The following is a 26,617-nucleotide window of genomic DNA, read 5'->3' as shown; positions in this document are numbered from 1 at the left end:
AAAGGGAGGGCCTGGGTAGAGAGTGTGACCTGCAGGTCAGCAGAGGTGGGTGACCAGCAGTCTGCAGGACCCTGGGAAGGTCGTTCAGAGGTGAGGGGACTGGTCACAGATCAGCGGAGGGGCATTTCCACCCCAGAGAGCAAGGGCCAAGCTGTTCCCATCCTGGTGGCCAAGGCCGGTGCAGGTGACCTGGACCCAGGGAGGGACACAGGACACAGGTGGGTGCAGACATGAGAGTCTGGGCTGACCCAGGACAGGCCGTAAGAGCCCGTAGCCCCCTGGACCCACGAGCTTGTCAGGCAGTGTTTGGAGCTGCCCTCGCCAGCACGTTCCTGGGAAGACCTTATCTAGAGAGATGGACATTGTGGGTTTTACCCTCTTCCCAGGGAGACAGCCAAGATTCTGCCCACCCCTCACCCCCTGGTTAGGCCCGCTGGTTATAAGAAGTCCCTTCCCAGACACAGTGAACTTTCACTTAGCTTTTCAGAACTGGATTTTGGATATAAATGAGAGCCAAAAATTGCCCAGATTTTGAAAGAAAACAGAAGTCTCTTCTGTGAGTGTATTGATCAGAGTCCTGGCAGGGATAGGAGGGCATGCTCAGTGGAAATGGGGGGATGGGTTATGGTGAGGGGATGGGGGATAGGGGGTGAATAGGGGGCCGGGTGACAAAAGTGTGGGCTAAATCTTGGGAAACCAGCAAGGGATTGGGGGTGTGGCCACCACCCTACACCTTTGGTAGAAGAAGGGGGCAATGGAGGGGACACCCTTCCATCTAACCCTCCCGCTCCTCAGCACCCCTGGCTGCACCCCTCACTGACTCAGACAAGGGTGAGGAGCCAGCCTCCCAGGCCGGCTGGTAACTCAGTTAATTCCCACTCAGCCATGTCATTCTTTGGCTCCAGGATGCAGTGATGGGTCGAGTTGGAGTGGGAGAGTTAGATGGAAGGGTCTCCCCTCCACTGCCCCCTTCTTCCACCAAAGGTGAAAAGCTTTTTAAACCATTTATTTGATAATAATAGTTGTAGTCATATCCAAAACTCATATGCCCAACAAAACGGAACATACGTGGTCTAAAGAACATTGCCGCCACATGTGGTGTTCTCAGCTCATATTTATGGTATGTTGCTTTTTGTTACACCAGATGCCCAGTATCTATGCCTTGCAAAGTAATTTCTGCTTCCTGAACTGTCTACTCTGTCTTCCCTCAGAATGTATAATAAGATGTGGCATCAGACCCAAGAAGCCCTCAATTCTTTGCTTGATACAGAATCTCAGAAGATGATGGAACCACAAAAGAATCAAGTGTTCATCTTCCAGATGTTAGCCACCTTCTATATCAAATACGTGCAGATCTTCAGAAACCTGGAGAATGTCTATGACCAGATAGTCCACCCACAGAAACGCATTCTGATCCGAAAAATCCTGGATGCTGTGATGGGTCGCATCCTGGAGCTGAAGAATGAGATGGTTGAGTTGGAATTAACTGAGTTCCATTACTTTGATGATATCTTACAGGATCTAAAGTTGGAGCCTGTAAGTACTTAAGTTTTTTTTTTTCATATTAGTTTCTTTTTGTTGTAAATAAGATATGTAGGCCTGTAACCAATAATCTACAGACTTTCTAGGCATATTGACTGGTTGTATGCTGTATTGAAAGTTGAAGCATAGCCCTTCAATGAGACTTTACTGCTGTGGACATGGATGGGGTTCATTCAGCTTTTGGTTCAGATGAGTTGTTGCATGGTCCTGGGATCTGCTGAACACCGGGATTGTTGTGGTCGGTCTTGTCACCATGGTATCTGCCTGAGCCAGTTGGAAGAATGGAGTAGGATGACCCTTTCACAAATAATCCCCCCAGTTTCCAACAGCAATGCCACTTCTTCTGTTTCCAGAAGACATCTCTGTCTGGCCTTTGCCTCCCATCATCTTCTTGATGAGCAGCCTCTTGGTTGCTGGTTCCTAATCCCCAGGAAGATGCATCTCCTCCTTTGCTTTGGGTCAGTGGTGACTCAAATCCTCTAGTAACACTTCTACAGTTTTGATCATTGACCTTGGAATGGGAAACATTCATCTGACCTCCACTGATAGGATGAGATGGTTGGATGGCATCACTAGCTCAATGGACATGACTTTGAGCAAACTCTGGGAGATGGTGAAAGACAGGGAAGCCTGGTGTGCTGCAGTCCCTGGGGTCACAGAGAGTTGGACAGAACTAAGTGGCTCAGCACCAGTTTGAAATACCTGCACACAAAAGAAGAACAGGAGTTTAAACTAGTGTATAGAAACAAGTTTTCTAATAAAGCAAATTCATTTTTTAAATGATTCTTGCAGTGGGGTAATTAAGATAAAAATAAAACCAAATTATTTTTTTAATTGTAACTATTTACACACAAATGGTCAATGCGCTGATGTTAAATTATTAGATTTAATTCAAAGAGCTCTATAGCTCAATTCTTTGCTATCTGAATTTAAATTATTATTTTAGGTAGGCTTCAGTTCAGTTCAGTTCAGTCCCTCAGTCGTGTCCGACTCTTTGTGACCCCATGAATCGCAGCATGCTAGGCCACCCTGTCCATCACCAACTCCCGGAGTTCACTCAGACTCACGTCCATTGAGTCAGTGATGCCATCCAGCCATCTCATCCTCTGTCGTCCCCTTCTCCTCCTGCCCCCAATCCCTCCCAGCATCAGAGTTTTTTCCAATGAGTCAACTCTTTGCATGAGGTGGCCAAAGTACTGGAGTTTCAGCTTTAGCATCATTCCTTCCAAAGAACACCCAGGGCTGATCTCCTTTAGAATGGACTGGTTGGATCTCCTTGCATTTCAAGGGACTCTCAGGAGTCTTCTCCAACACCACAGTTCAAAAGCATCAATTCTTCGGCACTCAGCTTTCTTCACAGTCCAACTCTCACATCCATACATGACCACTGGAAAAACCATAGCCTTGACTAGATGAACCTTTGTTGGCAAAGTAATGTCTCTGCTTTTCAATATGCTACCTAGGTTGTTCATAATTTTTCTTCCAAAGAGTAAGTGTCTTTTAATTTCATGGCTGCAATCACCATCTGCAGTGATTTTGGAGCCCAGAAAAATAGTCTGACACTGTTTCCAGTGTTCCTCCATCTATTTCCCATGAAGTGATGGGACCAGATGCCATGATCTTCGTTTTCTGAATGTTGAGCTTTAAGCCAACATTTTCACTCTCCTCTTTCACTTTCATCAAGAGGCTTTTTAGTTCCTCTTCACTTTCTGCCATAAGGGTGGTGTCATCTGCATATCTGAGGTTATTGATATTTCTCCTGGCAATCTTGATTCTATCTTGTGTTTCTTCCAGCCCAGCGTTTCTCTTGATGTACTCTGCATATAAGTTAAATAAGCAGGGTGACAATATACAGCCTTGATGTACTCCTTTTCGTATTTGGAACCAGTCTATTGTTCCATGTCCAGTTCTAACTGTTGCTTCCTGACCTGCATATAGGTTTCTCAAGAGGCAGGTCAGGTGGTCTGGTATTCTCTTTCAGAATTTTCCAGTTTATTGTGATCCACACAGTCAAAGGCTTTGGCATAGTCAATAAAGCAGAAATAGATGTTTTTCTGGAACTCTCTTGCTTTTTCCATGATCCAGCGGATGTTGGCAATTTGATCTCTGGTTCCTCTGCCTTTTCTAAAACCAGCGTGAACATCTAGGTAGGCTTAGATAAGATTATATTTCTTTAAAGAAAATTCCTCAAGCTATCATTAGTTCATTGAGGCCTAATTGATACGGATTACTGGAATTTTGCGATAATGATCAAAATGAGATATGTTATACTTTCCCGTTTTGACTTTATTTGTGCCTACCTGATGGGACAAGGTGTCTCATACCACTGGCTTCCTCACCTTGTAAGTGTGGGTGGGAGGTCGGGTGAGTCTCTGATGCCCTTGTCCTGACTGTGGGTTTTACATGGATTTGGGTCCTGGAATTGTGACCAAAGTGCTCTTTTGTTTCTTCTTTCTCTTCTCTAGCAACAGTTAGATATCCCCATACCCAAGTATTTTTTGAAGGAGAAGTTGGAAGTCATAAAAGGAAGAGAGAAAATCCTTTCCCAGATATTAGCAGAAAGTGGATTAGATGTATCTGCAAAGGTTTGTATATCGTTTTAGTAAACTTCATTCCATAATCTGTAAAACCTCCTTTCCTGCTGCTCCTAACTGTAGGAGAAACAAGACTATTCTCAATGCGAGGAGAGCAACAGCCTTTCCCCCATGTTATTCAATCAGTAAGACATTGAATAACTTTTGGGTGTGTTTTTGACCAGTCGTAGCCACTCCTGTCCAAGAACTTAGAGATCAAAACACAGTATTGGTTAAATCAGAAGCTCTGAGATTGAGTAGATGATCAACTCAGTCTCATGTTTCATCTCCAAGTCACCCAGCCTACGGTCAGAAACTGAATGTTGTTCATATAAAATAATTAAGTACTGAGTAACTAGGAGCTATAAACGACACTTTCTGAAAATGCTGATTGACCTCCTATAACTTCAAGTTGAGGGAGACTTCCCTGGGGATCCAGTGGTTAAGACTTTGCCTTCCAATTAAGGGGGTGCAAGTCCCATCCCTGGTTGGGGAGCTAAGATTCCACATGCCTCGTGGCCAAAAACCCAAAAGATTAAAAAAAAAAAAGAAGAAGTAGCAATATTATAATATATTCAATAAAGACTTCAACAATGGTCCACATCTAAAAAAATAAATCTTAAAAAGTAACTTCAAGTTGAGTGTCACTTAGATCACCTGGAGTAGACTCTCTCTGGGGAAAGGGAAACCTGTAGACCCCTGGACAGCCCCGGGCAAAGCCCAGTGGGAGCTCTAAGCGCTTTCCTCCTTTGTCCCCCGGTATGCGCGCAGCTGCACCCTCTGCCCGTTACAGTAGCTGTCTTGGCTTTAACTCTCTCTGCCTTCTTGTGGATTCTGTGTTTATTTCCCTGCAGCCTCCTGGCGGGCAGCTCTTTCCTCAGGGCACTGCCATTGCAACCTGATGTGTTCCAGTGCCCCTCTCTGCCTCCAGAGTCATGCCTCCCGCCCTCCGGCTGGTCGTCCCGGCCTAAGCATTAAGGCGGCAGCAGACCATCCACCCAGGGACAGTGCAGGGTGACAGGGGCACCGTTAGTAGCCATGCTGGGACTGTGGGTGCAGCCTAGGTGCACAGGGGGAAACGACGCCCATGGCCTTTAGACGGGTATGCCTCGGGGCATTGCCAGCCCGCGCTGTGCCACGCGTTGAGGAAGATTGCAGGTGCCCCTGGGATGGCAGCGGGGAGGGAGCAGCGCGTGCCCTGCCTGCCTGCCGAGGGACACAGGTACTGCTCTTTGAGCACGCATACTGAGCCCTGAGCCACCTGTCGTTTTGCATGGGCGGCTTCACGCTGCAGCCCAGCCATACGTGCCAGCCAGTCAAGCAGTCCTCTTCCTGCAGAGCCTGGTGTGACAGTGTCCCTGCAGATGCCTTGCCTGACCCGCCTCATTCAGGACCCCCCCTCCTCCACTGCTCCTCCCCTAAACATCTGGCCCCCCTGCATCAAATTTTCTTCCAAGTGGACTCCTGGGAATCTGGCCTTGGGGGTCGTCCAGCCATCCCTTCACCACCTGCTCCTGGGTCTGTGCCTCCAGTTCCCACATCACTAGAACAGAGCCCGCCCCCACCAGGCATCCCCACCCCCGGGAGTCCCTGGCCCAGAGCGTTGACACGCAGTGCAGAATCCACAGGATCTCCTGGGAAGATGGAGAAGGGCGATTACATCGCACACAGCGCAGTTGCACTAAGACGTCCTCCCTGCCTCTTCTCCCCCAGTCCATCTTGCTTTGTGCAGGGTCAGCAGTAGAAAGGTTTCTGCCCCTCCTTCACTCAGCATTCAGCCTCAGCGGCTCCTCTCTCCTCCTTAGGTCGAGCCATTCATCTCTGTTTTCCAGGCCCCATTTCTGGGGTACCTAAGGGTGCTCAGTGGAACATGGGGGTTCCGAGCAACACCCGGGTGTCTGTGTGACTTTCCTGGGCCTGTCATTGTCTCACTGGACCCCCTGCTCTTGCCTTAAGCTGTTTATTTCTTGCAGATATTTACAGTGTATACCCCAAGAAGGACTTTTTTATTAGAATTCTTTTTTTTTTTCTGTGTAGCATGTGGCATATGGGATCTTAGTTTTCAGATCAGGGATCAAACCTAGGCCCTCTTCATTAGGAGTGCAGAGTTTTAGCCTTTGGACCACCAGGGAAATCCCTGCACAAAGAATTTTAATAAAGGGAAAATAACTGCCCACTTCTGCACTGGTCATGCTGAGTATTTACTCTTATGGCCTCCTCCACTGACTTTCAGATATCTTTGTTGTATTGAGTGGATATCTCAAATCCCTCACATGTATCCCATGAGGGCTGAAATTATTTTCAGAATGGCAGTGTGCAATCTAAAGGAAATAGACAATAATAAATGGCATTTGCTGAGGACCTGCTCTACACTTAAGGGTTTATACATACATCATCTGATTTATACCAGCATAATATTTATTTTGGGCTTTCCCAGTGGCTCAAATGGTAAAGAATCTGCCTGCAATGTGGGAGGCTTGGGTTGGATCCCTGGATTGCGAAGATCCCCTGGAGGAGGGCGTGGCAACCCATTCTGATATTCTTGCTTTGGAGAAGCCCATGGACAGAGGAGCCTGGTGGGCTACAGTTTACAGGGTCACAAAGAGTCGGACACGACTGAGGGACTAAGCACAGCACAGCATAGCAACATTTATTTGGGGCTTCCCAGGCGGCACTAGTGGTAAAGAACCTGCCTGCCAGTGCAGGAGACTTTAAGAGATTCAGGTTCGATCCCTGGGTCGGGAACATCCCCTGGAGAAGGAAATGGTAACCCACTCCAGTATCCTTGCCTGGAGAATCCCATGGACAGAGGAACCTGGCAGGCTACAATCCATGGGGTCGCAAAGAGTCAGACACGACTGAGGCAACTTTGCACGCACGCATGCAATATTCATTTTACCTTCACTTCCAAAGTGCATTATTGAAAAGAACAGCTCCCTGCAAATCTGAAGCAGCAAGATGCCCCTGGACACCGAACCCTAAGCAGTTGTGTGAAAGAGCTTCCTTGGAAGGCCCTGTTGCCTCCATGCTGAGGGGCCGTGGGAGCTTTCATGAAAGAGGGTGACTCATCATTTCAAATGGGGTGAGTCCCTTACTAAGCGTAGGAACTGCATGAATTCCTTTACTTTCTTCAGCCTCAGTCTTCCTTTTATGTACAAAAGGGAAGTGTTAGTCTCTCAGTCCTGTTTGACTTTTTGCAGTGCCGTGGACTCTAACCTGCCAGACTCTTCTGTCCATGGAGTTTTCCAGGCAACGGTACTGGCGTGGGTTGCCCTTCTCCAGTGGATCTTTCCGACCCAGGGATTAGACAAGGGTCTCCCACGCTGCAGGCAGATTCTTCAGCATCTGAGCCACCAGGGACACCCTTTACAGATGAATACTTGGCTGTGTTGGGTATTAGTTGCAGCACTCATGATCTTTAGTTGCTACAGTTGGGGTCTTAGTTCCTTGACCAGGAATCAAACCCAGGCCCTGCTTTGGGAGTGTGGAGTCTTCGCCGCTGGGCCAGCAGGGCAGTCCCTAGCGTTGGTCACAGTAGTACCTGTCTTGGCCGTTGCCTTGTGAATTGGATGAGAAAGCACGTGGAAAGCAATTCTGGCATCTATCCTCAATAAAATGGCCCTTCCCTCCCTCTCTTGCCGCTTTGTCTGCATTCCCCGCCGCTACCCCCGTTACACAGAGAAGTGACCATCCTGAGGAGCGGTGGCCCAGGGGATGAGCTACAGCATCTGCCCGTGGGCTGCACTCTCCTGCCCGCACCCACATGTGGCCGTTGCTGCCCCCTGAGGCCGGGGCAAGGGCTCAGCCCATGATTGAGTGGTTTTTGGATTCGAACAGCCTCTTCCTTCTGCCTCTGTCCAGGCAGGAGGCTTGGGTGAAGCCACACCAGGTCCACAGCTTCACCCTCCCTCCTGGGACGACAGAGGGCCTCAGGCCTGAGCCCATGCAGGGCCCTGGACGCACCCGCCACCAGCAGCAGCCTTGCTCTCATCCCTGTCCTCGAAAAGCTGCACTGCCCCTCCCTGACTCTGCCCAAACTCCCCCCACGTGAGATCTCCAAAGACAGCATTCTTGAGCAGTTCCCACCATGGTTAGATGTTTTAAAGGACAAATATGGAGGTGCTGGGAGAGGTTTCTCTTACAAAGTTAAATGCTTCTGAAATGGTCCGAATATTAGTTTCACATTCACTAGATGGTTCTGTAAGTGATTTTAAAGCCAGCATTTGGCTTCGTCTGTATTTCTCATTTTAAATTCTCCTAGTAGATCTATATTTTCAATTTCTACTATGAAGTTAATGGAACATTGGTAGCCATTTCAGGTTGATTTTGATCCGTTTTCATTGGCATCCCTCGTATAGTCTGCTGCCAACCTAAAACATTGTGGAGCTAATTAGTATTTTGTTCAAAATGGTAGAGGAAGGCTTAACAGATCCTTACATACAAGCTCACAGTGTGAACATGACATATTATCAAAATATGCGTATGCTTGGGAAAAAAATGATTCGTATTGAATGGCTGCAATTCTCTCAGTAGTTTGGAGACTCTTAGCAGGGTGGTGTTAGAAGTAAGCATGTGATGTTTCTGGAATCAGTTAAGGTCGTGAGCGTGTTTAAACATTGATTTATCTCAAATGTTTTTGCAGAAATACCAAGTAAAGCCTATCCCCCTAGAAGAGGCTGTTAAATTGATCCAGATTGCTGAGAGGGCACGGCAAGGGCGCCTGAGAGCCATGTTCATGAAGCAGATCTACCTGCAGGAATACAGAGCCAAGCAAGCCAGGTTACTCGGTGATAAAGTGGCGGATGTGAGCGCCGCTGCGCTGAGAATCCAGAAGGTGTGACCATGGGGGACAAGGTGGAGATGCAGACCGGGGGTGGGGACAAGGTGGAGATGCAGCCCGGGGGTGGGGCTGAGCGCCAGAACTCAACGTTCCCAAGTCCCGCCTCTAGCAGGAGAGTGGCAGTGACAGAGTTAGTCACTCAGTCGTGTCCAACTCTTTGCAGCCCCACAGACTGTAGCCCACCAGGCTCCTCCCTCCATGGAATTCTCCAGCCAAGAATACTGGAGTGGGTTGCTGTTTCCTCCTCCGAGGGATCTTCCTCACTCAGGGATCGAACCCAGGCCTCCTGCATCGCAGGCAAATTGTTTACGGTCTGAGCCACCAGAGAAGCCTTTAGTAGAACTGGACTAAATTCCAGAAAAGACTGTTTTTATCCTGGGGAAACTGTTAAGCATGCTTGGTTATGTTTTTTTCAAATTGCATTATAAATAGGTCTGAAACTCAGGACCTTTTATTGTTGTATTTTTAAAAATCATCTATAACTTTCGGAGGCAGTATTGCTATACAAGTCCTCACTGCATTTTTAAAACTGCATTTACACACAGACATGTGATTATAGAAGGGAGCAGGGTTAACACCTAGGAGCTTACAGAAGCGTGTACCATTCACGTACGCTTCAGGGAACACCACCGATGAGCACACGTGGATGCTCCTTTCAGGAGCCCTGGACATGTCCTTGCCTTTGTCAGATGACCCTCTTGATTTACACTCCCATCTTTTTTCAAATTGTGACTGAGGTTGCTCATGCAAAAATGAAGAAAAGTGCAGCTCGATACAAATGAGAATTAGATTGGCAAGAAAGCGAGTATAAGGACATAAAGGGGAGCCAGAAGCTCAGAGCTCTTGTCCCCAATTGTGTTTGAATGGGAATTGGGAGGGGGCTGAGGAAAGGCAGAAAAAGACTACTTTCTTTCAAGTTTCTGTGGGGACATAAAGTCTTTTTTTAATTTACTTTATTGAAATATAGTTGATTTACAATGTTTTGTTAATTTTTACTGTACAGCAAAGTGATTCAGTTGTGTGTGTTTGTATACATATGTGTGTGTGTGTGTGTACTTTTTATTATTTTCCATTACGGTTTATCAGAGGGGGGTGAATATGCTTTCCTGTGGTCTACAGTAGGAGCTTGTTATCCATCCTGTATATGAAACTGGTACTGATGAACCTGTAGGAGCAGAGACTCAGACACAGAGAGTGGGCTTGGGGACGCAGTGGGAGGGAGAGGGCGGGGACATTTGAGAGTGTGGCACCGACTCGTGTACACTTGTTCAGTTGCTCAGTCGTGTCCGACTCTGTGTGACCCTGTGGACTGTAGCCCACCAGGCTCCTCTGTCCATGGGGTTTCCCAGACAAGAGTACTGGAGTGGGGTGCCATTTCCTTCTCCCATGTATGTAACCCTATGTGTAAAATAGTAGGAAGTTGCTCTATAATACAGGGAGCTCAGCCCACTGCTCGGTGACGACCTAGGGGGTGGGATGTGGTGGGGAGGGCCAGAGAAAGGGGATACAGGGATACATGCGGCTGATGGACATTGTTGTACGGCAGAAACCAGCACAACATTGTAAATCAATTATCCTCCAATTGAAAAATTTAAAAAGACAGTAAAAAATAATAATAGCTGCCTCTCCCACCAGCTCCCACTCCTTTTTTTCCAGCCCCACTTGGCAGCTGAATGTCTGTCCTCTATGGGGTTTGAAGTTTCTGGGGTATGGGATATGGGATACACATCTGAGTTCAGAACTTGAGTTGTACAATTCTTGGATGTTACTTGGTAATATTTCTCCACGGTACAGTGGAAATCTTGTAAAACCGTGAAGTACCACCCTCAGATTTAGTCCCAATCCTGCAATCAAGGAGTTTCTCTTAAAGAAATACAGGTACAGGAATCTCACCATAAAAAAAAACCACTATAGACTATCTCTTTATGTCCTCCAGATTTGTGGAGATATATTTGACATGTCACCCTGTGTAACTTTGCGATGTATGACATCATGGTTAGATATATATGTGCATTTCATTATGATGACCACAGTAATTGGTCACACTTAACACACCCATCACCTCGCATGAACGCCGTTTTTTCTTATACTGAGAGCATTTAAGGTCTACTCCCCTAGCAGCTTGCAGGTATAAGATGCAGTATTGTTCACTGTAGTCACCATAGCGTACATTCTGCATTCCCAGAACTTGTTCACTTTGTAACTGGTCCTTTGACCACCTCCACCTGTCTCCCTCACCTGCCCAACCCCTGGCAGCCACAAAAACAACTCTGTTTCTATACACTCCGTGTTTTTAGATTACACATGTAAGTGAAACCGTAAACTGCTTGTCTTCTTACAACTTATTTCTCTTAGCATCATGCCCTTAAAATTCATCCATGTTGTCGCAAATGAGAACTTCCTTCTCTTCGTGGCTTCACTGTATGTACATACCAGGGTTTCTTTATATACTTGTCCATCAACAGGCAAGTTGTCTCCGTGTCTTGGCTGTTGTGAATGGTGCTGCGATGAACGCTGGTGTGCATGTATCTCTTCAAGTTAGTGTTTTCCTTTTCTTCCGACAAATACTCAGGAGTGGAATTTCTGGAGCACACAGCAGTTCTATTTCTAATTTTTTGAGCACTCTGCTTACTGCTTTCCATAGCGGCTGTACCCAGTTCCATGCCCACCAACCGTACTGGAAGCTTCCCTTATCTTCACATCCTCTCTGACACTTGTTATCTCTTGTTTTTTCGATAACATCCATCCTAACAGGTGTGAGGCTGTCACTGGGTCCGCAGTGGGCTCTGCAGTTGCTACCAGGGTCTTGGATAAGGGTGGATCCTCTTTTGTCCCTGGGTGGACAGAACTGCCTTAGTCCTCCTTGTTTAATAGGGGATATTGGGACAAGGTTCTTCATCAGGGCCCACAACTGGGTCCTCAGACAGTGGACAGTGGCATAGGCCACTTCTGTGATTCATTCTTTAAAAATGTCACTGTGATCACAGAAGGAAAAGCACTCCATCAGCACAGACACGGGGGCAACTTGAGTGCATCATCATGCGTCGTTTGGCATGTGTGGGTTGTGTGGGAGAAACGGCATGACCGTGTTTGATTTATCTTTACGTATTAAACAAGCAAGCATTTCTTTGTCTTTAGGTTTGGCGAGGTTTCCATCAGTGCAAGAGAACCGAAAGACAGAGACGAGAGGAGATGATATTTCTGGGTATGGTAAGTTTTCTTAGAGACAAGACCAGCATCTGGTTCTCTTAAAGACCAAGGAATCTGTAAGACCCGTGTCCCCCTCAGGGAGCGTTTGACAAAAGAAAGGAAAGCAACATACATGACCGGTGACTTAAGAGAATGGAATCCCGTGTATCATCTAGAAGCCTCCCTGGGGAGGGGAGGGGTTCTGGAGACACAGGATCATGTCTGTTTAGACGTCTGTTGGAGTATGTGGGCTGCTCTGAAGCGGGGACAAGCTGTGAGCTGCTCACCAGTGTCAGCTGTGGCCTCCACTCTGTTAATGTCTGTTAGTACTCATGACCAGGAGAATGGACTTGTCCCAATATAACTGCCTTCTCCTGAGTGATCTCCATGAAATGAAGTGAAGTGAAAGTCCACTCAGTCATGTCTGACTCTTTGCGACCCCAGGGACTGTAGCCCGCCAGGCTCCTCAGTCTATGGGGATTCTCCAGGCAAGAGTACTGCAGTCAGTTGCCATGCCCTCCTCCAGGGCATCTGATGATTACTGAATCAAGAGTTGAACAGATATGCTGCTAAGTCACTTCAGTCATGTCCGACTGTATGCGACCCCATAGACGGCAGCCCACCAGGCTCCCCCATCCCTGGGATTCTCCAGGCAAAAACACTGGAGTGGGTTGCCATTTCCTTCTGCAGTATGTGAAAGTGAAAAGTGAAAGTGAAGTCGCTCAGTCGTGTTCAACTCTTAGCGACCCCATGGACTGCAGCCCACCAGGCTCCTCCATCCGTGGGATTTTCCAGACAAGAGTACTGGAGTGGGGTGCCATTGCTTCGGGTTACATGTGCTTTAATTTGCTTCCTGGGGGTCCCAGAGGCTGCTCTCCAGGTGGAGGCGCTAGGCTGGGCTCTCCTGCAGCGGGCCACAAATTACCACAGATTTAGCAGCTTCAACAGCACAAACCTGTTCCCTCAGTCTCTGTGGGTCAGGGGTCTGGGCTTGGCTGAGTCCTTTGCTCAAGGGCTCATAGGCGGCAGTCTGGGTGTTGGCTGGGGATGGAGTCTCACCTGAGGTTCAACGGGGAAAGAAACAGTGCCCGAGCTTGTGTGGTTGTGGGCCAGATTCAGTTCCTGGTGGGCTGCCAGGCTGAATGCCTCAGTTTTTTCCTAGTTGTTAGCTGGAAGTGGCCCCCAGCCCCTTGCCATGTGGACTGTCCACATGGCAGCTTGGTGGGGTGGGGAGCTGCGTACAGCCCCATGCGAGGATCACGAAAGTGGTGTGCATCGGCTTTGCCCTGACAGTGAAAGTGAAAGTTGCTCAGTTGTGTCCAGCTCTTTGTGACCCCATGGACTATACAGTCCATGGAATTTTCCAGGCCAGAATACTGGAGTGGGTAGCCTTTCCCTTCTCCAGGGGATCTTCCAACCCCAGGTCTCCCACATTGCAGGTGGATTCTTTACCAACTGAGCCACAAGGGAAGCCCAAGAATACTGGAGTGGGTAGCCTATCCCTTCTCCAGCGGGTCTTCCCCACCCCGGAATTGAACCAGGGTCTCCTGCATTGGAGGCGGATTATTTACCAACTGAGCTATGAGGGAAGCTTTGCCCTAGTCTGATGGTAATCAGGGAGTTGTAGGGTCCACTCTGTGTTTTTTAAAACAAAAGTGATGAAAGTCATGGAGCAATGGCCTGAGTGTGGGACCAAATGCTACTTTTTCTATATACGATAATGTCACTGGTAAGATCTTTCCGTTTACTTTAAATCCTAAAACCTCAGAAAATGTAAGCAGTCTCATCTTTGGTTGATTGCAGAACCCACTCCCTGCTCTTGCATCACTTTTTTCATGATCTGTCTAAATGCCAGGTGATGCGATAAATCATTTCAGAATAGCATGCATTTTGCTCTCGGAGAAGGAAATGTCAGCCCACTCCAGTATTCTTGCCTGGAGAATCCTATGGACAGAGGAGCCTGGTGGGCTACAGTTCATAGGATCGCACAGAGTCGGACTGAAATGACTCAGCACGCACACACGTTTTCCTCTGCCCCACATCCTGACTGCTCCACCAGTTTGGCCCAATGTATCATCTGTTGTCAGCACAGGATGGAAAACAGGCGTTATTTTGCTTGAGGGAGGGATTCACCACCGTGGTGCCAACACCTGGAAGAGTATCTTTCCCTGGTGAAGGGGCGTGTGCTCACTGCACCTGTGTTCAGATTTCAGTTGTGGTGTCTAACCTTTACTGTCTCAAAGAATATGGTGACTCATCCCAGAGGGGTATGTGATTCAAGAAGTACCCTGATTTGATCACCTGCATTCTTGATTTCTCTTTCATCTTTGATTTTCAAAAACGAGTCGACATTTCTGTGGGGGACTGAGGGCCCCTGGGATCGCAGCTCCTCTTCCGTTTCTTAGTTGGTGGGGCACTGCGAGCATCACACTGGTGAGTCACTGCCAGCTGTTACAGATCTTTATGATTTTAAGGCGGTGCTGGGTGGAATATTATTCAGCCATTAAAAGAGGGGAATCTTGATACACGCTACGACAGGGATGAACTCTGAGGGTGTTAGGCTAAGTGAAACAGGCCAGTCACAAAAAGACAAATGCTGCATGCTTCCATCTTTATAGGGGACCTAAAGTTGTCAGACCCATAGAAACGGGAACTACAAGGGTGGATGCCAGGGGCATGGTGGAGGGAAGCCAGCAGTTGTTCAATGGGTATAAATTTTTAGTTTGGAAAATAAAAAAGTCTCTCCGAATCTATTGCACAGCAACATGAATATACTCAACACTGCTGAATGGTTTACTTACAAATGGTAAAGGTAACACATTTTATGTTTCGTGTTTTTCACCACAGTTAAAAATTTTTTTTAGCTCACTGAGACATTGAAATGTATACTGAAATGGTTTTATATGAATCATGACTGTTGTATTAATACATGTCAAAAAACTACACGTTAAAAATTTAATGAGACACTATTTCCTTGAATCTAAGATTTCATTCATTATAGGATACATCATGATGGAAAGTGAAAGAAAATGTTTGGGCAAATAAAACACCTCCCTTTTTGTAATACGTATATCCCTAATTTCAGATATGTTAAACCATGAAAAATGTATAGCTTAGAACTGGTAACAGAGGCAAGTTTTATCAGTCTTATTGGGGAGGGAGGTTTTTTCAAGTTATAATTATATTGGAAGAGTTAATATTGTTAAACGACCATACTCTCTCTCTCTTCAGTTGCTAAGCTGTGTCCAACTCTTGCGACCCCATGGACTGTAGCCCACCAGGCTCCTCTGTCCATGGGATCCTCCAGGCAAGAATAGTGGTGTGGGTTGCCATTTCCTTCTCCAGCGACCATACTACACAAGGCAGGTTATGGACCTGGTGTGAACGCTGTACACTCAGTTGCTTCAGTCCAGTCTGACTCTTTGTGACCCTATGGACTGCAGTCTGCCAGGCTCCTCAGTCCATGAGATTCTCCAGGCAAGAATACTGGAGCTGGTTGCCATGCCCTCCTCAGATTCAGTGTTCAGTTCAGTTCAGTCACTCAGTCATGTCCGACTCTTTGCGACCCCATGAATCGCAGCACGCCCAGGCCTCCCTGTCCATCACCAACTCCCGGAGTTCACTCAGACTCACGTCCATCGAGTCGGTGATGCCATCCAGCCATCTCATCCTCTGTCGTCCCCTTTTCCTCCTGCCCCCAATCCCTCCCAGCATCAGAGTCTTTTCCAATGAGTCAACTCTTCGCATGAGGTGGCCAAAGTACTGGAGTTTCAGCTTCAGCATCATTCCTTCCAAAGAAGTCCCAGGGCTGATCTCCTTCAGAATGGACTGGTTGGATCTCCTTGCAGTCCAAGGGGCTCTCGGGAGTCTTCTTCAACACCACAGTTCAAAAGCATCAATTCTTTGGCGCTCAGCTTTCTTCACCGTCCAACTCTCACATCCATACATGACCACAGGAAAAACCATAGCCTTGACTAGACGGACCTTTGCTGTGTAATCCCTATCAAATTACCAATGGCATTTTTCATAGAACTAGGACAAAAGTTTTTTTAATTTGTATGGGATCACAGAAGACCTTAAATAACCAAAGCAATCTTGAGAAGGAAAAACAGAGCTAGAGGTATCAGACTTCCTGATTTCAGACTATACTACAAAGCTACTATAATCACAACAGTATGGTACTGGCACAAAAAAAGACACGTAAGTCAACAGAACAGGATAGAAAGCCCAGAAAGAAACCCATTAATTGACCATGGTCAATTAATCTATGACAAGGAGGCAAGAGTATAAATGGAGAAAAGACAGTCTCTTCAATAAGTAGTGCTGAAAAAACTGGACAGCTACATGTAAAGAATGAAATTAGAACATTCAAAATATCTGCCTACCAGTGCAGGACACACAGAGGACGTGGGTTCAATCGCTGGGTTAGGAAGATCTCCTAAAGAAGGAAATGGCAACCTGCTCCAGTATTCTTGCCTGGAGAATCCTTTGGACAGAGGAGCCTGGCGGGCTACAGTCCATGGGGTTGCAGAGAGTCAGACACCGCTGAAGCAACTGAGCGCCCACATACTAACACCATATACAAAAATAAGCTCAAAATGGATTAAAGACTGAAATGTAGAATCAAGTTATAATTACTGATAAGAGTGTGATGAGGTGTTTATTCTCATACACGGTGAGTTAAACTGATTCAGCTTTTCTGAAAGAGGCAACACGGTCATGAAAATACATCCTTTCCTCCAGTTCTATTTCTATCTTAAGTAAATCATCAGAAATAAAGGTTTATGTGCATAGACATTTCCTACAGTGTTGTTTTTATTAACGAAAAATTGGAAATAATCCTAGTGTTCTAGAGTAGGGATGGAGTTAAATGATTTATGGCGGACTTACATTAAAGTAATGATATGCCACCATTAACAAAATGTTTATGACTTATTTCTGATGTGAAAATGCTCAGAGTGAAAATACAGGATTTAGAATTACACATATAATATGAGTTAAACTAAATATGTAACGTATATCTATGCACACAAAAAAGAAAGTTTAAGTCATGCTCCTCCTAAATGTCAGGACTATGAAAGTTTTTTGTTTTGATTGTATTTTCCAAACTGTTTAAATTTTACTGCATTAACTGGGAAAAGACACATATTTAAAAATAAAAGCAAATGGCCAAAGAATATTATCAAATTTTTCTTTTCAGATCTCTGAATTGTTTGATATATATACATAGGTGGACAGGTAATGGTACAAAATTATTTCTCTGTTCCACTCATTAGAGAAACACAGATAAGAGATGTACTGATAAAAACAGTGGTTATCTCCAATTTTCTACTTCAAAAATTAAGCTAGCAGTCAGAAGATTCAATCTAAGATAATCTAAGTTTAACATGAAATTTTATATAAGAAGCACTTTTGACTTAACCATTTCCATTTAATTTAATTCAGCCAACATTTACTAAAAACCTACGTGTAGTATACCAGAAACTTAGAGAATGGCCAAATGCTATTTTTCCATGGTAGAGTCTTAATGGCTTACACTGATACCAAATAAAGATAGAATTGCTTGTTTTTCATTGTGATTTTTCTGTTTTACTTTGCCGTTTATATTTGCTCAGCTTACATAAAATAAGTCTGTTTTAATTTTTCAGCGATACAGGGTTTGGGCAGTGGAAACAGGACCGCTTGTCTGTTTTGTATTACATGTGGCTTTCTCCAGTTTGCTTTTCCTCCAAGCATGTCTTCTCTTGGTGTTACGTGTTCTATGAAATTGTACACCATTGAGAAATGTATGGATCCAATTTTTAAAAGAATGGTATCTTCTGTTGGCTGGCTGATAACCATAAAAATCCATTACCCCAAATCCTAGGAATGTTTTCAATTAAGTCTATTTTCCACTATATCACTAATTAAGATAGTGTCTACTCATTTTAAATTTTCATTTTTCCATGATTTTATTTTGTTTTGTCAATATATAAACTGTTGCCTTCTCTGATTAAAACAGTGTTTATATCTTTGTGGGAAGCCTGGCATATTTCCAGGGGTGACTATTTAGTAACTGAATCCAGAATTAGAGCAAAAGACATCATTATGTCCTTAGTTCCTGACCAAATGTTGCCTTTACCATTGCCATATAAATTATTTTTTGATATTGCCATTTAAAATATTTATATTCTAAAATCTACAAAGGAAAATAAATAGCACTCTAAAAATTCATGTGCAGTTATTTTAATTGGCAGAGCCAATGGAGTGGATCAAGGAGGAAACTTAATGAATGTAATACATTTTCTTCTGTGGATCCCTTTGAAATAATGTGTCCTTCTGCCATGACCATGGTGTATTTTATGTTACCCTGAAGCTATCAATGTTTGCATTATAATAAAGAACACTAGGGGACACTTATTATAGAGGAGGAACTGACACTTCGAAATACATCAGCTAAATCCTCAAAACACCATAAAACCCTGCTCATTTTCAAATTCTAACATGAAACAAGCTACATTATAGATGATTTTTTGGTCAATAAATTGGACGTCTTTCTTATTAACAAATCCCCAGGTAGGAGTTTGGGAGACCAGTGAATGCTCCGGAAAGGCAGCTCTCTCCAGGGGCTCCCCTTGGTCCCCTGTCCTCAACTTCAGGCTCCTTTTTGAGAACTGCTGTCAGAGCCAAAATGAACCGAGAACCAAAATGAAATGGTCTTTACGATCACACTTGGATTTCAACCCCAAACCACAGTATCCAGCTTGGTTCTGTGCCGTATTCATCATGTTTGGCTCCAAATGACCTTTGGTTGTTTTCTAGATGTAAATGTACTAAAACACAGATTTGCTCTGATATACAGGGGTTTCTTTTGCTTTGTTTTGTTGTTCAGTTGCTAAGTCACATCCAACTCTTTGCAACCCCACGGACTGCAGCACACCAGGCTTCCCTGTCCTCCACTTTCTCCCAGAGTTTACTCAAACTCATGCCCATTGAGTCGGTGATGCCATCTAACCATCTCATCCTCTGTCACTCTCTTCTCCTCCTGCAATCTTTCCCAGTATCAGGATCTTTTCCAGTGAGTCGGCTATTCGCATCAGGTGGTCAAAGTACTGGAGCTTCAGCATCAGTCCTTCCAGTGAATATTCAGGGTTGATTTCCTTTAGGATTGACTGGTTGGATCTCCTTGCAGTCCAAGGGGCTCTCAAGAGTCTTCTCCAACACCACAGTTCAAAAGCATCAATTCTTCAGCACTCAGCCTTCTTCATGGCCCAACTCTCACATCCGTACATGACTACTGAAAAACAACTCTCACATCCATACAAAGACTGTGCAGAACTTTGTCAGCAAAGTGATGTCTCTACTTTTTAATTAGTTTCGTTTTAGTTTTTAAATGCAAAAAAAAAAAGTATATATATATGTTCCCTAAGTGTCTGGGGGCAGCAGCATCTTAGAAATGAATGCATGTCTCTGCAGGCTTTGAAGTGTTGCTCAGCAGGATGGATGAAGAGACAGGCATCTCGGTGGGCCCTTGGCCATGTGGGGCGGGGGTGGGGACACTTTGAGCCACACACTCACCTGCCCTCCGAGGCTCTGCTTCTCCTTCTGTAGAAAAAGGATGGTGCCACCTATTTCCCAGAGCTGTTAGAAGGGCTTCCGGACCCAGCCTGGAGCTTGAACAGGTTGCCTTCAAGAAATGGTGGCTGATGTTTATCACCTTGGAGAATTACGTTGCACTGTCATAATGACAATAATTTTGTGCAAAGGATGACTGTCAGGACCCGTGATGACTTTTCTATGTAACAAAGCACAGAATATTTCAAAATACGTCATTGCCTAACAGCATGCGCACGGCACTGATTTCAAAGGAGAAACGTTTCTGGCCCTTGTTTTGTGCTGTTCGTGTTACATTCCCGACCCCTCGGCCTTCTCAATCGACAGAAATTGATAAGGGAGGAGGAGAAGTTCAGGCAAGGCTCTTTTGGGGCCCTGCTGCAGCAAGGGGAGCAAACACAAGGAACAGGTTCCCTTGCTCACTCCCAGGGTTGGGGTAGGGGGTGTGAGCTGGTTCCTTATACAGGGTGAGGGTAGGGGTGTGTGCAGGGATGGGGCTGGAGGGGTGGCCTAGGTGGTTTGCCAACCCCTAAGGCGGTGGTGTGTGCAGGAACACGCCCCCAGAACCTTGCTTTTGCTCTCTCATCTCCTCAGAGCATCAGGCTTCCCTGGTGTTCAGTTCAGTTCAGCTGTGCCCTACTCTTTGTGACCCCATAGACGCAGCACACCAGGCTTCCCTGTCTATCGCCAACTCCCAGAGCTTGCTCAAACTCATGTCCGTCGAGTCTGTGATGCCACCCAACCATCTCATCCTCTGTCATCCCCTTCTCCTCCTGCCTTCAGTCTCTCCCAGCATCAGGGCCTTTTCCAATGAATCACTTCTTCACATCAGGTGGCCAAAGTATTGGAGCTTCAGCATCAGTCCTTCCAATGAATATTCAGGACTGATTTCCTTTAGGATGGACTGGTTTGATCTCGTTGTAGTCCATGGGATTCTCAAGAGTCTTCTCCAACACCACAGTGGTAAAGGAGACGCGGTGCAGGAGATGCAGGTTCGATCCCTGGGTTGGGAATGGAAATGGAGAAGGAAATGGCCACTCCAGCGTTCTCGCCTGGAGAATTCCACGGACAGAGGAGCCTGGTGTGCCGCTGTCCATGGGGTTGCAAGAAGAGTCAGACAGGATTGAACGACTAAACAACAACCTCAGAGTGGCAGCTGGGTGTTCGGTCTCTCTGTATCTTGTTTGTAACTGACCACAACTGTACACGCACACAGTTATTTTTAGTCCCTTATAGTTTCTTTGTGTTTTGTTGCTGGAGGAGACTTGTCCAGGTGCGAGCACTGCAGCAAAGGGTCCCAGGTCCCAGCCTGTCTCATTCAGATTTACGAACTTGAAATTAGTCTGTTAAAAGTATGGTCTGGAAAAGCAGTGCCGTTGGAAAGCCCACAGGGTCCCAGTCTTAAGGCAGCTGCAGGGGGAGCATTCAGGAGATCCCTGGGGCAGTGGGTACCGCCCACCATGTACTGTGTGTGTTATTCCAGGAAGATATTTACAAAGCAGGGAAAGCAGTGATCCTGATACAGGTGTGCATGGAAGGCTGTCAGATTGAGCAGGGGGATGAGCATGGGGAGGACGCTCTGAATAACCTTGTGACTTAGAAATCCAGCTCAGGAGGCTTTGGGGGGAAAAGAATCACCATTTTCTGTTAAATAGGATTTTACAGTCTGGTTAACTGGGAACCTTTAGTTTTTTTTCTTTTTTTTCTGAAGTGTGATTGGCATGCAGGATCGTACTACCTTCAGGTGTGCATCATAGTGATTTGACATTTATACGTGTTTAGAAATGGTCACCCCACAAAGGTTTTACGGTGTAATTGACTACACTCCCTAGGCCTTACAGTTCAGTCCTGTGACTTACTATTCTATAACTGGACATTTGTATCTCTTTATCGCTTTTGCCCATTTCTCTCACCCCGTCCCTCTTCCCTCTGGCCACAGCCACTTTGTCCTCTGTTAACGAGGAGTCTGTTTCTGTTTTGATGTTCATGTGTTTTGATTTTTAGATTCTACATATAAATGAAATCATATGCTATTTGCCGTCCTTTGTCTACCTTATTTCACTTAGCGTACTACTCTCCAGGTCCATTCCTGTTGCCACAAACGGCAGGACTTCATTCTTTTGTGTGGCTGAGTAATATTCCACGTGCGTGTATGTTTTATATATTCATCATCTGTATTCATTTATCTATTGCGTGGACACTTAGGTTGCTTCTGTATGTCAGCTATTACAAATAATGAGTCAGTGAACATATATCTTTTTGAATATTTTTGTTTTCTTCAGATCAGTACCCAAAATGAGATTGCCGGATTGTATGGTAGTTCTGTTTTTAATTTTTTTGAGAAATCTGCCCACTTTTTCATAGTGGCTGCACCAATTTACATTCCAACATTGTACAAGGATTCCCATTTCTCCACATCCTCACTAACATTTATTATTTTTTTGTCTTTTTAATCACCAGTCAGACAGGTCTGAGGAGATATCTCATTGTGGTTTTGATTTTGATTTCCCTGATAGTGATGTTGAGCATGTTGTCATGTGTCTCTTTTGGCCATCTGTATGTCTTCTTTGGAAAAATGCCTCTTGTCATCTGCTCATTTTTTTAATCAGGCTGTTTGTTCTTTGCCATTAGATTGGATAAGTTCTTTGTATAATTTGGATATTAACCCTTTTTCAGGTATATAATTTGCAGATCCTATCTCCCATTCAGTAGGTAGCCCTTTCGTTTTGTTAATCATTTCCTTTACTGTGCAAAAGCATGTCGTTCCATTGTTTGTTTTTGCTTTTGTTGCCTTTACTTACAGTTGTTGTTCAGTCACTCAGTCGTGCCCAACTCTTCACAACCCCATGAACTGCAGCACGCCAGGTTTCCCTGTCCTTCACTATCTCCTGGAGTTTGCTGAAACTCATGTCCATTGAGTCAGTGTTGCCTACCAATCAACTCATCCTCTGTCACCTCCTTCTCCTCTTACCCTCAGTCTTTCCCAGCTTCAGGGTCTTTTCCAGTGAGTTGGCTCTTTGAATCAGGTGGTCAAAGTATTGGAGCTTCAGTTTCAGCATCAGTCCTTCCAATGAATATTCAGGGTTGATTGTCTTTAGGACTGACTGGTTGGACCTCCTTGCTGTTCAGGGGACTCTCAAGAGTCTTCTCCAGCACCACAGTTTAATAGCATCAATTCTTCAGTGCAGGGAGAAGTCCAAAATAATATTGTTCAGACTGATGTTAAAGAGTTTATCGCCTGTGTTTTCTTCTAGGAATTTTATAGTTTCAGGCCTTACCTTGAAGTCTCTAATCTATTCTTGGGGCTTCCCTGGTGCCTCAGTGGTAAAGAATCTGCCTGCCAATGAAGGAGACTTAGGTTCAGTCCTTGGATTGGGAAGATCCCCTGGAGAAGGAAATAGTAACCCGCTCCTTCCCTTGTAGCTCAGTTGGTAAAGAATCTGCCTGCAGTGCAGGAGACCCTAGTTTGATTCCCGGGTTAGAAAGATCTCCTAGAGAAGGGAATAGGCTACCCACTCCAGTATTCTTGGGCTTCCCTTGTGACTCAGCTGGTAAAGAATCTGCCTGCAATGCAGGAGACCTGGGTTCGATCCCTGGGTTGGGAAGATCCCCTGGAGAAGGAAATGGCAACCTACTTCAGTATCCTTGCCTGGAAAATCTCAAGGACAGAGGAGCCTGGTGGGCTGCAGTCCACGGGGTCAAAAAGAGTCAGGCACGACTGAGTGACTAGCACTTTACTTTAACCAGTGTTCTTGCCTGGGAAATCCCATGGACAGAGGAGCCTGGTGGGCTGTAGTTCATGGGGTCACGAAAGAGTCAGACGAGTCTTAGCAACTAAACAACAACGATCCGTATTTTATTTATTCTCGCATGGTGTGAGATGGGGGTCCAGTTTCACTCTTTGCCTATGGTTGTCCGGTATTCCTGCCCGCATCTGTTGTGGACTCTTTTCTCCATTGCATATCTGTGCCTCCTTTGTTGTAAATTAACTGGCCATATGTGCATGGGTTTATTTCCGGAAAGTATCTGTTGTTATTCTCACTCTGCTTCATTCTTGCCGCAGGCCCCCAGGACATCAGAAACTCAAGGAGATAGAGGATTCTCTTCCTTTTGTCACCCGATCCCAGGGGTCTTTATCTGTATTCTAGGGCAGGACACATGCTTTTATTCATCTCAGATTTGGACCCAATACGGAGTCCACTACTGGCGAAGAGAAGGGAAGGCCAGCCCAGCCCGGTTCAGGTGCTGTTTCCACCACTTACTCGCGTGTGAGCTGGGGAGGCGACTTGACATCTCGGGGCCTAAGTCTCCACACGTGCAAAGTGCAGATAGGGCTGGCACCCAGCTCCTGGACGTGAGCTAAAGAAACCAGTGCCCATAAAGCGTTTGAAACAGTGTCTGACACATGAAGTGTCCCCTATTCGTTTTTGAAATGGCTGATCGTCGTGGGTTTAAATACATCATTCATGATTCAAAATGTTTATTCCATTGCCGTTTTTGTCTGTTTAAGTTGGCCATGATCAAAATGGTTAATATCCCAGTGTGGGCAAGATTTGGGATAAAAGGCTGTTGTTTACTGCTGGGGGTGGGGGGCGTGAACTCAACCCTCAGTCTCTTACCAGGCAGCTCAGCAATGTCTATTAAAATTACAAACATGCAAGTTTTCAAAGTATGATCCATGGTACCCATAAAAAGCCATTTTCACACAAAATATTTTAAGCCAGAAGAAATGCATCAGTGAAGAGATACAACAGAGCATAGAGGGTTAAGAGCAGAGACTCTAGAGGTACACGCTTCAGGTCAAACCACAGTCTGCCACTTGCTGGCTGTGCGACTCTGGACAAGTTCCTTGAGCTCTCTGTACCTCAGTTTCTGCATATATAAAATGAAGGTAGTAAAGGTATTCATATGTTAGGCTGCTTATTTATTGTTAGAAATAAATTAATATTTGCAAACCAGTCAAAATAGCATCTCAAAAACTGTAAGTGCTGTTGAAGTGTTTATTTTAAAACATTTTTAAAGACTATAGGATACAAAAGTAGCCAGTTAAGCTCCCACCACTACGCTAATCATCAGCTAATAGGCTCAACTGTGCTGTTCTAGCCCAACTGCTACTCAATCAAACTTTACTAAAAATTTTAGAAATTAGATATAACAGGGTAGAAATTGCTTTATTTTTCATTGTGTTGCACCCATTCAAATTGTGGCATGGAGATCAAACCAGTCAGTCCTAAAGGAGGTCAATCCTGAATATTCATCGGAAGGACTGATGCTGAAGCTGAAGCTCCAATACTTTGGCCACCTGATGCAAAGAGCCGACTCATTGGAAAAGACCCTGATGCTGGGAAATATTGAAGGCAGGAGGAGAAGGGGATGACGGAGGATGAGATGGTTGGATGGCATCACTGACTCGATGGACGTGAGTTTGAGCACGTTCCGAAAGATAGTGAAGGACAGGGAAGCCTGGCGTGCTACAGTCCATGGGGTCGCAGAGTCATACATGACTGAGTGACTGAAAAACAACAACAAAAATAAAGATTAACCATAACTAAAGTATAAGCAGAGGGCAAAACAAAGCCGTCAGCTCTGACTCTCCACACAGCCTTCACTCCACTTCTTCTTGCTGGGTTCGTCTTTCTGAGTAAGTGTGTTTCTATAAACACAGGCATATAATTGTAGATGTGTTACTCTGAAATGAAATGCTGAAACAAAGGGCTTATTTTTGTAAACTGAAACACACGTACACAGGCACATACACGCATACACACGATCTTAAAACAGACCAACTGAAGAGCAGTTTACTCCACAGCATGAGGCATTCCATGAGCAAATTAGAGCCAGAAGCGTGTGGCGTGGCCGATGGGTTGCTGGCGTGGCTCTGAGTGCTCCCTAATGATGCCCTCTCAGGCTGTGTCCAGGAGGCAACCGGAGCTAATTAATCTCTGCACGGACTCGCCGGGCATCTGCTGGAGTGGACAGTGGACCCTCTTCCTTCCCATCACTTCTCCATCCTCGCCTCCCGTGACTGCAGAGCATGAAAGAGAAGCAAAACCCCCAGGACCATGAGCTGCTCAAGAAAGTTGCCAGTATTAAATCACTTATTTGCGAGGCTGATGAATTGGCCAGATTGTCATTTGGACAAATGTCCATTTTATCTCACTAATTTGAAGAAGGATTTTTAAAGACAAAGCCCATCAAACATTAGATAAGCATTTTAAGTTAATGGACCATAGAGTCCCATTTCTCCACAAACCCAGGAAGCATCATCTTATGTCCTATTTTTACGGCACCATCAATTATTAATATGTATATTTTTGCTGACGGAGGACCTTGCTATAAACGTAGGTTTCGTTAACCAGTTCTGGGTCATTAACCATGGAAAGCTTGTAAATATAATGGTTTATTCACATGGGAAGCCTTCATTAAGATGCATTATTCTACAGCTGATGTATTTCCATATATAGTATATTATCGTGTTCTCTATTTCCCTTTAATATTCATAATTTATTTTTAAATGAGTTGCTGTTTATACGGCAAGTTAACAAATTTGAGTTCCATATGACCAAAGTTGCTAAAGAAGAAAAGATGTTTTAGCCCAAAGGAAAAGCTACTCATTAACATAGGACCTAAATATATTATAACCTTTAAATTCAAAAGCAACTAGAGAAAGAAACTACAAATGACCCCAAATGTATTTTTGTCAGAGAAAGTCTATCTCAAGAAACACGCATGAATACACACATATTAACAGCCCAGCATGGTGTAATAGGGGAAACACACACCCAGAGAACTCCAGAAACCTTATTGCCAGCTTATTCATTAACATATGACGGCCTGGGTGGGGGGGGGGTGGGTGGTCATTAGCTGATGGACCTCAGAG

The 26,617-nt window shown here is 45.3% G+C and overlaps 1 protein-coding gene across 2 annotated transcripts in view; it reads left to right on the top strand.

Moving 5' to 3' along the window:
* The window catches only part of IQCA1 (IQ motif containing with AAA domain 1), a 188,419-nt gene that overhangs the window by 9,493 nt on the left and 152,309 nt on the right, over positions 1–26,617 (top strand). For both annotated transcript variants that reach the window (XM_070786938.1, XM_070786937.1), the window contains exons 2-5: positions 1,212–1,536; positions 4,008–4,127; positions 8,758–8,949; positions 12,094–12,165. In XM_070786938.1, the coding sequence (XP_070643039.1) occupies positions 1,212–1,536; positions 4,008–4,127; positions 8,758–8,949; positions 12,094–12,165 (709 nt within the window). The remainder of the gene's footprint in view (positions 1–1,211; positions 1,537–4,007; positions 4,128–8,757; positions 8,950–12,093; positions 12,166–26,617) is intronic.

This window comes from Bos indicus, chromosome 3 (assembly GCF_029378745.1).
Source record: "Bos indicus isolate NIAB-ARS_2022 breed Sahiwal x Tharparkar chromosome 3, NIAB-ARS_B.indTharparkar_mat_pri_1.0, whole genome shotgun sequence".
Lineage (NCBI taxonomy): Eukaryota > Metazoa > Chordata > Mammalia > Artiodactyla > Bovidae > Bos > Bos indicus.
The sequence above is the reverse complement of the archived record's forward strand: the minus strand, read 5'-3'. Positions and strand labels throughout refer to the sequence as shown.